Genomic DNA, 11,296 nt, shown 5'->3' on the forward strand with positions numbered 1-11,296 from the left:
CTGTGTAATTCCAAAATGCAGTTTTTATTCTTTCTATTCTTTTCTATTCTTCTTTCTATTCTCTATTCTATTCTATTCTTATTGTTAAATCATTAACACTGACCTTAAATGAGTCCAGTGAGGCCTGCAGGTCTTTAGATGTTGATCTTGATTGTTTTATTTCCTCCTGGATGAGTCGTCAATGCGCTCTTGATGTCATTTTTGTAGGATGGTTACTCCTGAGAAGGTTCACTATTGTTCCCGGTCTTCTCCATGTGGCTCTCACCATGGTTCGCTGGAGTTCAAACACCTTAGAAATGGCTTTTTTACTCTTTCTAGATTGATAGATGTCAGTGACTTTCTTTCTCATCTTCTTGAATTTTTTTAATGGTTGCATGATGTGTTGCTTTTTGAGACATTTTAACCTGCTTCACTTTGTCAGGCAGCTTCTGTTTAGGTGATTTCTTGATTCAACAGGTTTTTCACTGAGGGCGAGCTAGGTTTGGATGGCTTTTTCCCCTTAATAAATGAAATCATCATAACCGAGTTATCTTTGTTTGATATTGAATTTAGTTTGATAATCTGAAACATTCAAGTGTGACAAATGCATGAAAAAAAAAATCATCACAGCATTGTATATTATATTTATGATGAACTTGTGCATCTGGAGGGACTTCTTACACATCTTAAAGGTACATAATGATCACTCCAAATTGATGAAATGTGCGGTCACAGAGAGAAAGCTGTAAGTGTCACAGGAGGTTCATCCATCTGTTGATGTAGTGAAACAGCCGGTGCACGTGCTCAATCAGCACTCCAGGATCCACACACAGGTTAGGGCGCTGTAACAAGGCTAGGAGACTTTCGGCATAGAACTGTAGGATCAAATCTTGGGGGGTCTGGGTTGTCAGCACAAGTGTGCTGGTTTTTGTTTGTAATACATTCACAGTGTGAGCTGCACTGACAAATAAATGTCATATCAGCAGGCTTTGGTGTTTGAAAGAGAAACAGTCCATGTGGTCGGCAAAAACAAGGCAGAAAGTTAACAGTGCTAATGGCACCAACTCTAAAGCATGCATGATTTTGGTCAAAATATTAATCATGACTATTTTGATCAATATTGAGGATTGGAATTTGGAATTTGGAATCATGATTCATTTTTCATGTAAAAGATTATTTTTTTGATTGCTTATTTTTAAATTTTTTTCTCATGTTTTGACCATTTTAGCTCCTTACTTTGACTTTTATCTCATAATTTGTCCTTTTAGATCCTCAATTTTAAATTTTAAGTAATATTTTAACCTTTAAAACTCAAAATTTAAATGTTTTTCTCACGCTTTGATGTTTTAAACCAATGATTTTTAATTTATCTCATACTTTGACTGTTAGGAATCATGATTTCAACATTCTATCTCATATATTTGCTTTTTAAAAACATTATTTTGACTTTAAATGCCATGTTTTAAACCTTTTGAGCTAATACGTTTGAATTTTTATCTCAGATTTTGAGCCTTTAAATTTATAATTTTGACCTTTTTTAATCTCAAATCAAATCAAATCAAATCAAACTTTATTTATATAGCACCCTTCATACATAAAAGAAATGCCACACAAAGTGCTTTACATTAAAAGACATACACCCCCAATCCCCCACCCCCTCACACGCACTCGCACACGAACACACACACAAATACAGCATACTACACACATGCATACCCCAGACATACACCCCACCACACCCCAGCCCACCCCAACCCAAAGATAAAATAAAATATGGCTGAGTACTGAGGGACCGAATGAGGAAACACCATTCATTCTTTGGGAGCAATCCACACCGGGAGACGTCCCAGCCCATGACTACAGAGGGCGCCACCACAAAGACCATCCTGACCCAGACAAACAGGAGCCCACACCATGGCCATAAGGCCCTGGAGCAGGGCCCCCAACCATCCAGGCCCGGACAACCCCCAGGAAGGCACCCCTGCAGGCAGGCCAGACACAGCTCCCGGTGTGGAGGGCCCCCACGAGGAAAACGCTGGAGCTAAAAACTAAAAGACAACAGAGTAAAATACGATCAATACTAAAAGGAATAAAAAAACGATACAACAACATAAATGAGTAGTAATAAATTAAAAAAAATAAAACAATACAAGCAACATAAATATGTATTAAAGAGTAAAAAGAAATTATTTAACAAGCAACTATTTCTAGCAAAATGTCTAGCTAAACTGAGATACAACTATCATAATTTCTGATAAATAAGTGTGTTTCTTAGCATGATTGCCCCTTTCAGCACTCTTTAAGATAAAAATAACTTCATTTACTCAGAGGAATGCATATCCTTAAGAGTATCTTGACATATTTGTCCGTTTCAAAACTTTATTCAGCAGCCATTCCCTGATTTTCTGATCTTCTTTTTTTCCATTACAGCAATAAAATGAGTCTATAAAAAGACCTGAACTGTTTTGTCTGCCAGAAGGAGAAATGAAACAAGCTTCCAACTCTCCTGCAGATGCCTGGGATAAACAAATATTGGCACAGAGCATACAGCAGAAACGATATGCATGCTAAAAAAGCAATATCACTTTAGCTTACACAAGCTCAAGAGTTGCTTTGATTCTCTGGTGTTGTTGAGTAAACAGGCCTGTTGGTTGAACTCATAGATCATTAATAAGAGTTTGTGTGACAAGGACATTTTTTTACTGTTATATTATTTACACAGAATCTGTTTATGTTCTTTATTTCAGGGGCTCCGACCATCTTTATCTCAGCGTGGGTGATCACAAAGGCTTATTTAAACGATCCTGGGTCAGTAAGTCTTGGTGATTTAAGTCAGTTATCTCCTTTAAAACTCATTTAGAAAGACAAAAAATAATATGAGGTAGGAGTGATGATTATTTTGTCTCTGTGGATGTCTGATAATCTAATAATCTGAAACCCACAAAGAATTTTAAGCATTTCTATCAGGCCTGCCCCTGCCTTTACACAAATGTAATGCGTAGGGCCTCATCACCACTTTGAATGTTTTTTTTTTCTCTCTCTCTCTGCACATCACTCTGGTTTTTGCATGATAAATATGATCCAGGTAAACTATAAACTACAAAGTTGGCCAAACATAAACTTTACCTGACGGTCACACATTAGTAAATTAACCCTAAATTACAGCAATTACAAGTCATGTCAATGTTCTACCCTTTATTATCTCTGCTTCCTCAGTCCTTGTCAGTGAAGTTCTGGTTTCCTCTGTCTTTTGTTCCCCACAGCACTGACTTTACACTGTTATATGTTTCTAACAAATGATTTCCTTGTCATTTATATGGAAATATAGATTCAGGCTTACAGCTCTGAATCCTTTATCATAAAAAAAGATTGTAGCACACTAAAAACTAGCAATTTCACATTGTCTGTTGTTTGCACACTGTCAAATGGCTGAAATCAGCGTGATTATCCTGTGATGCATGTCACGCTTTAAGTCATAGTGTAAATGTAAGATAACAGGCAGAAAACAGTCTAAACGGGGCAGAAATTGAGGCTGTTTGCAGGTAAAAAATGTCATTTGATTTAACATCCGTGTGCTGAGCAGGCCTGCCCACAGAGCCGTTGTGATTTATTGATGATATTGATGCGTTTGTGTTGGATCAGCAGAATTGTTTCTCATGTCCTGGCTAACAGATACTTCATGTTTGAGCTGAAAAGAGTGGCAAGCTACTATTGGGTTCAAATGTTAAAATTATTTAGTGTGTTATTAGTGTGGCCAGGTTAAGAAAGCCTTTTACAAAATTCAAAATTCTCTCTCAAGGAGGCATTGATTTAGAAACTGTGAAGTTAAAGGAACAAAAGACAGACCTTTACTTAGTGTGAAAGCTTTTAAATCTGCCATTAGTCTTCTTGTTATAATCCTAAACATACTGACAGTCTGTATAGAATAATTCATAACAACTCTTCGTCTTGGTTTTGCTTTTGTAAAACTTCATTGCCTCAGAATGTCTTATCTTTTTCACTCCTTGCTCACTGCTTTGTATAAAAGTTCAAGGTTTGTACTAGCCTTTAAAGCCTGAATATAATTTTGTTTGTATTCACACCTTTATCTCTTCTGGCAGCTGCTGGGATATCATTGATGACAAGCCATGGTGGATCATCAAAACCCCTATTCTAGTCACAATACTTGTGAGTCACTGCGCCTTTTCATGAGCAACATCTTGTAAACATCTCTGCATGATATAATCACATAAACAAGTCTTTTAATCTCCTCCTGGCACCCTGGCAGGTGAACTTTTTCCTCTTCATCTGTATAATCCGGATTTTGCGGCAGAAGATGAATTGCCCCGACATCGGAAGAAAGGAATCCAATCAGTACTCGTAGGTTATCAGAGCAGCATGTCATTGGGTTACAGAGCAGTGATTTAGCTGAAAGTGAATAAGATGTTCTGTTTATGAAGAAAAGAAAAGTGTTAACTCTTTCACAGGAGAAAATATGTATTTAAATCTATTTGTGAAGTCCTTTTGACCAACAATGGGCTCTATTTAATTGTGTTTCTCACATTTTTCTTATTTTTTAAGGAGACTGGCTAAATCTACACTCCTGTTGATACCTCTCTTTGGAATAAATTACATAATTTTTGCCTTCATCCCTGAACACATCCACCCGCAAGTGAGGATGGTGTTTGATCTTATTCTGGGGTCATTTCAGGTAACATCTTTCAGTGGCACACACACATAACAACGACCAAATGATGAAGTTATTTTGCCATCCTCTGTTGTAGCACCATAGCCTGTAAAACAGGGGTGTCCAAACTATGGCCCAGGGGCCGAATGCGAACATCTGGCAGCATCCATCCACTGTTGCTCCTCTCTGGGTTTTCTTTCTCTGATGCTGCTCTGTAGAAGTATAATCTGGGCTTGTCTTCTCATTGTGCAACCAGTAACAGCAACTGCAACCTGTACCACCAAATTCTCAATAGCATACAGCAGTAGGAAGTAGTTCTTTCCCACCAGTGGGTGGTTCTGTAAGTGTGTGAATTCATGTGTCATCTGCAGCTCCTTTCTACATATTTTGCCTCCAAATGACATCAACAGCAAAATATATCAGGGGGATTTTGGCTTCACTTTCGTACTAGAGGGAGATGGAGAGGCTTTGTCCATTTTTATACAGTCAGCAGATGGAAAGCATTTTTTTGATTCAGTGAAGTTAAAAGATAACAGCATGGCAAAATAAGAAATTCTCTTCAGATAAAACAAATTAATAGTTTGTTTAGCTTAAGCATTTTATTTTGCTTGCTAGAATAAGTCTGCTGATTTACTGATAGTGAAATTGAATATGAATGCTAAGAGCCAAGTGCAATGATTGAATCTTAAAGGGATGGAAAGTATTTTTAATTTACAACCATTTTAACTCAGACCAATATCTCCTGGGAAAATTTCCCAGAGATCTCCATGATGAACCTCCTGTCTGAGTCTCAAGTTGGTCGTAATCTCACTGTCATTATTCATACACAAGTATGCTGAGTGTTTCCCTGAGTGTGTACTTTCATATCACAATGGTATGTCTGTTCGTCAGCGGCCTGTATTAGGCTTATCTAAATTCCTCTCTCCTCTGCAGGGTTTTGTTGTTGCAGTCTTGTACTGCTTTCTTAACGGAGAGGTGAGTACATCTCTTTAACATGTTTACTCTCCTTTTATGTGACTAAATCTCATTTTCATTCCTCCTCCTGTGTGTCATCTCACCTCTTAACGCCCCATCTTAATCCTGTTTATCCACCTCCTCTTTCTCTCCTTCAGGTGCAGGCAGAGATAAAGCGTAAGTGGCGCAGATGGATGCTGCAGAGGTTCCTCGGAGCTGGCACAAAGTACCAGCAGCCCTCCATCGGCAGCAACGGCAACAACTTTAGCACCCAGATCACCATGTTGACCAAATGCAGCCCCGCTACGCGGCGGGTGTCTGAGTGTCCGGAGCATCTCTCTACCATCTGAAATCATGTGAAAAGTTTAGTTTCCTCATTTTTTTTACTGAAAGCATGGATCACATGTGCAGTTGCAGTACAGATAACTGGTTACTGATGTTCAGTGTGATATTTTTATCCTGGAGCAGAACAAGCTGGTCAGTGTTTTTGTAGCCTCTGGTGCACAGGCATCTGATTCACTTCTAAAACACAGAGCCTATTCAGTGAGTGGGTTAAATGTTTAACATCTGTGACTAGTGTCTTAAATACACAAAAGCAGAGCCATTTTAAATGGCTGTTCTCCTAGAATATTAAATATTCAGTGCTGATATACAGAAAGTTTGGACTACAATCAGTATGTTTACATGCACAGTAAAGTCAAGCTACGGTTACTGTCCCATGTACATGCAAATTGGGAGAATACTTTTATGGACAGGAGCATGTCTGCCTACTACACTAGATGTCGATATGTTCTCTATCACTTTATTTCTATGGAACTAAATTCCTGTTGCCCTTGCTAAAGTCTGAGGTATACCTGCTGTTCACCTCACATTCATGAATGTTTAAACCTGCAAGTTATTAGCAAGATTCTTTGTAATACACTTGCCTGTGTGCGGCATGTGTTACTGGACGATACCACTAGAGGGTGCAGAAGAGCTACTGCTGCGTCTGATGTGTAGGATGTAAACTACAAGCATGGTGACACTTAAGGAGATTACTATGATGTTAACACTGAAATTAGAACTCAAACAATGTTAACATCAATAATCAAAGGTTCCCAACTGAGTGAAACAACCCGGAAGTCATGGAATGGGCCATTCAGATTCTCCCACTGACAAGGAATCTCCTTTAGCATAGAATTTAGTCGACCATCCTTTACGAATGGAGAGAGGAAAAGACGACCCATAGGTCTTTAGGTCCCCTTCATTTAAAGTGACATACCTGTTGACCATTCATCAAAACAAGTCATCAGTAGCTGCATTTCCATTACTCTTAGAAATGCACAAAATCTAAATAGCGCAATAAAAAACTGGTAATGGAAACACCTGAATTTCAAAAATCTGTCAAATATCGCTAAAACACTCTCATGAGGAGGTTTTTCAGACGTCAATATAGAAATATATCACAAAAGGGCAATGGAAACAATTTTTTCCGCATTTATAAGTCACAAGATGTGATGTATGGTGTCACATGACCAGTTCACTCTGAGATAACGTGGCATACATGTGGACAGAAGAGGAGACGAGACTTTTCTTAACATCATACTTATACCTTTGTGCATGGCTTTTTCCATACATATGGACTTTGCCTCTGAACTATCATCCGTTGACTTCCTCCTTTGTTCAAATTTAAGGCAAATGTTGCAGGTGTAATCATGACCGTTCCAACACGCAACAGGTTTTGAGCATCTAGCTTTCATGCAGCAGAGTCTTGGGAGATGAGATTTTACGAGAATTGCGAGGCTCATGCCCAAAACTCCCTTCATTGGAAGCACATTCAAAGCGCAATTTTACTTAGTCGAAATTTAATTTAATGTAATGAAAACCCAGCTAATGTGACTGTAACGTTAACTTCGCTGAATTAAACAATACATTTTTTGTCAAACTTATGATGAATGTGATAAACTGGAGGGAATAAGGATGAGCAGTGTGGTGAAGGTTAATAAATCACTACCGTTTCAAAGCAGAATTTTTGATGTTCAGATGATGCTAAAATTGGCATATTGCCATATTATGATCTTTGTCTTTTTCATCATGAATAAAAAAAGTAAGACAAAGAAAATCTGTAACCACTGAAGGTTTCTTTTTGTGGTTTAAAGTGCTTCTCACATAGCAAGATGAAATAAAGACGGAACCAGAGTAGGCTTAAATAATTAACAGAATTAAAGATAGAATGGATAGATAGAGAATAAATAAAAACAATTAGATTAATACCGTTACAAAATATAAGGACCTATATCATTCATCTACTCATACTGACTGTGGAAATGTTATAAAAACCTTAATGAGCTCATAATTATACCCATGATTTTTACGTTTCTTTCACTGCAATAAAAGCAGAATGTACCGAGTGAGAGATGCACATTCTGTAGTCCATCAATATTAAACTGTAGTTTTTACAGTAAACCCACCTCACATCTGTAACAGCTGCTTATGGTAAGTGCAGTGGGATTCTCTTCATACCACAGTTCAGTTAAGGCCAGCTCAAACTACATGATGTTTTTTGGTTGTTCACAATAGCACTGTGTCAGACTATGCAACTAAAATCTTGTCCCATCTTGGCCAACAGACAGGCCACACCAAAAGAGTGATCCCAACCGCACATCGTATGCTGACATCGCCACTGTCTCTGTGGCTGAGAGTTCACAGGTTGTCAGGTGGGCGAGTCAAAGACGGTCAGTCACTCTACAACAGATCTCTTCTATGTAACTGAAGCGGTCTTTTGCTAGTAAAAGAAGTAAACAAGAAACAATTATGGAGGTATCAAGAGGATGGAACTTAAGGTATTCATGTTATAACATGAATAAAATAAAATGTATAGGAGGGAGGAAAAAGTAGGGACTCTTGTAAATAATGATGCAAAGATAAAGACCAAATGCTCCAGTCAGGAGTCACATCGTTGACGTTGGTTCAGGGTGTCAAACTAGACGACAGTATAAGAGAAATTCTGACACGCTAGTCTTGTTGAGTCGTGGTCACAGGGCAATGGGTGCATCGTTTATCATGTCACACTACAAGAGTGTCGTTCCTGACATGCATAATTGGGCCCGAGGTTTGACGATGAGCTGTGATGTTAAAGTCAGGCCAAGATCTGGCTGAATTCATGTAGTCTGAGTCGGACTTTACTCACACCTTTCCTTAATCCCTTTGATGTTTTCATTGGGGTTAAGGAAAAGTGGATAAAAAAGGACTTAGGGAGTAATTTTTTGGACTTTCTTTCTGTCACTGCTGTGATCACTCTCCTCCGCTCCACACTGCCTCTAACACACATGCATACTGCAGCTTATAACAGTGTAGTTTTTGAAGATATGCACAGCTGAAGCGTCAAACCAGATAAGAGGACATGTGGCAGCCATGATGCGTCCTCATATGCATAGTTAACAGCAAGTATATCCCCAGCCTAATAATTCAGCAACATAGCAAGCAGCAAACTACATAGCAAACAATAAAAACATGGACGCATTTTACAGCTTGGTACATTTTGTGCATATTTTTCATTGAACTTTGGCCACATATGCAATGCACACCATCCCTATTGCATAAAAAGATATCTAAAGCATACAACAACACTTCTGCTATGCTAAACATTTATGCTCATTGATTTCTGGAGAAAAGACAGTCTCAAACTGCATAAGCAGTACGCCTAGACCAGTTTGGTTCTGATACAGGTGTAAACATGCAAGAGTGGATCAGTTTCCAAATGCCAGCTTCATATGATTTAATACAAATTGAGTCAGACTAACATGTTTATATGTGTTTTAAACATCTATTTCAGTACGGCTAACACAATAGTTGACTTTATCTAGCTTCATGTAAGCATACTGAATGTAAAGCTGTTGTTCTGAGAGACCTGGGCTGGCTGCAGCCAAGTTGTGAAAACGAATATTCAGAATCAGATTTAAAAGATGCAGAAGAAAAACTGAGAGGAAGGCCTCATGATTCTGTGACTCGAAGGAGAAATGGAGCTCTAGTCTGTTTTTGATCTGATGTGGAGCAGTAGATGAATAGAGTGAGAGTTAAGCTGTGTCGTATACAAAGATGTTTATTAAAAGGGTGTGTTACACAAGAGAGCTCGGAGCACTTAACCTAATGGCCTGTGTTGCTTCAAGGCCAGTGGTTACAGCATTAATGACACTGTCATGTTTTCACTGAGGAGGGGTCTATAGTATAACCAACACAGTGAACCTTTCTCTCCCGTCTTTGACAGCTTTATACGGAGCAAACACTCCGCTGAATTACAGCTGTATCACATTCCAGAGGAGACAATAAAGCCTGCGCTTGTGAAATTGATCTCAGATTACTGAAGCTTTTAGTTTGGTCTGAGAGCACGGTGCTCCTGCAGATGTTCATCCTGACTGTGTCTGCAGCTAATGGAGCAAATGTTTTCTGTTATACGTCCACAATACACAAGGTTGTCAATTATCACGTCAGCAGAGATTGTCCTCAGTTAACTGGATTGCGTGCACCGTTTATTTCATGTTGATGTTTTTATGTATGGCATTGTGTACTGTTCTATATTTGCAGATGAGATTAATGTATTTTATGTGCCATGCTGCTTTTTGGCTGTCTTGGCAGCACTCTTGAAACCACTTTAGTTGAGACTGAAATATCTCAAAACTTTAAGATGGATTACCATTACTTTTTAGAGACATTCATGGTTCCCCAGAGGAAGAATCTTTGTGACCCTATGAGTTTTCCTCTGGCTCATACAGTAGGTCAAATTTTCCACTTAAACATTTTTCAAAGATGTTCATTATTCCCAGTAGATGAGTCCTCATGGCTCAGGTTGTCCCCTGACTTCTCTATTTCTGTCACATAGTTGACATTTGAGGTTTTAAGGGAAAAATCTCAATGACTACTTGATGGATTGTGTTGAAAATAAATTCAGTGACTTTTAATAATTACAGTTGTACTTTTAAGAGATAGTCTGAGTTTTGAATTGGGGTTGTCTGAGGTACTTCAGGAAAAACAGTGTTTCTGTACAAAAGTGTAACGATGTAGCACTGCAAACTGGGTCACAAGAAACCCAACGTATGTCTGTATGATGTTAGAAAAGTTTAAGTTAGGGCTGTCAAGATTAATTGCATTAATCGGGATTAACTACAATCTACAATTAGTGCACTAATTTTTTTAAATTCAGGACTAATCGCAGGCTTTTTTGTCCTTTTCAACAAACTTTGGTTAAGCCACTACAGCACCTCCCTGCAGCCACAGTTATATAAAATAAGTCCGACTACTCCTAAAAGGGACATATTGTGCAAAAATCACTTTTTCAGGCTTGTATAACAAAATTACGTGCCCCTAGCCTGTCCACAATCCCCTCAAGTATCAGAAAAATCCATTCCCTCCCCCCTCTCTTTCTCCAGCTTTCAGAAAATGTGTGCTGAAACGAGCTGTTCTCAGATTTTCCCCTCATGATGTCATGTGGGGAGTTAGCACCACCCCCAGGTTCTGTTGGCCCCCCCGCTTGGAAGTAAGTTCTGCCCTCTTCTCCTGATCCTCCTCTCAGCGGTCAGCTGAAAGGAGGATCAGGAGAGCCACATCCATACAGCCACATCTATTTCCTGAGAGGGGTGGAGTCAGACAGCTCAGCAACATTTAAAGCCACAGACTCAGAAACAGCTCGTTCTGAGCGGGGCTGAAACAGAGGGTTTTTTT

At 38.8% G+C, this 11,296-nt stretch overlaps 1 protein-coding gene across 2 annotated transcripts in view; it reads left to right on the plus strand.

Moving 5' to 3' along the window:
* The window catches only part of LOC121520158 (vasoactive intestinal polypeptide receptor-like), a 48,299-nt gene extending 37,102 nt beyond the window's left edge, over positions 1–11,197 (plus strand). Inside the window, exons 8-14 of one of the 2 annotated variants that reach the window (XM_041803497.1) lie at positions 2,727–2,787; positions 4,080–4,146; positions 4,247–4,338; positions 4,540–4,669; positions 5,579–5,620; positions 5,758–5,962; positions 8,208–11,197. In XM_041803497.1, coding sequence (XP_041659431.1) covers positions 2,727–2,787; positions 4,080–4,146; positions 4,247–4,338; positions 4,540–4,669; positions 5,579–5,620; positions 5,758–5,949 — 584 coding nt within the window. In that variant the 3' untranslated portion in view covers positions 5,950–5,962; positions 8,208–11,197. Of the gene's footprint in view, positions 1–2,726; positions 2,788–4,079; positions 4,147–4,246; positions 4,339–4,539; positions 4,670–5,578; positions 5,621–5,757 lie in introns of both variants that reach the window. The other variant, XM_041803495.1, reaches the window with a different exon arrangement.
* Positions 11,198–11,296: the final 99 nt, after the last annotated feature.

The sequence above is a fragment of the Cheilinus undulatus genome, linkage group 13 (assembly GCF_018320785.1).
Source record: "Cheilinus undulatus linkage group 13, ASM1832078v1, whole genome shotgun sequence".
Taxonomy (NCBI): Eukaryota; Metazoa; Chordata; class Actinopteri; order Labriformes; family Labridae; genus Cheilinus; species Cheilinus undulatus.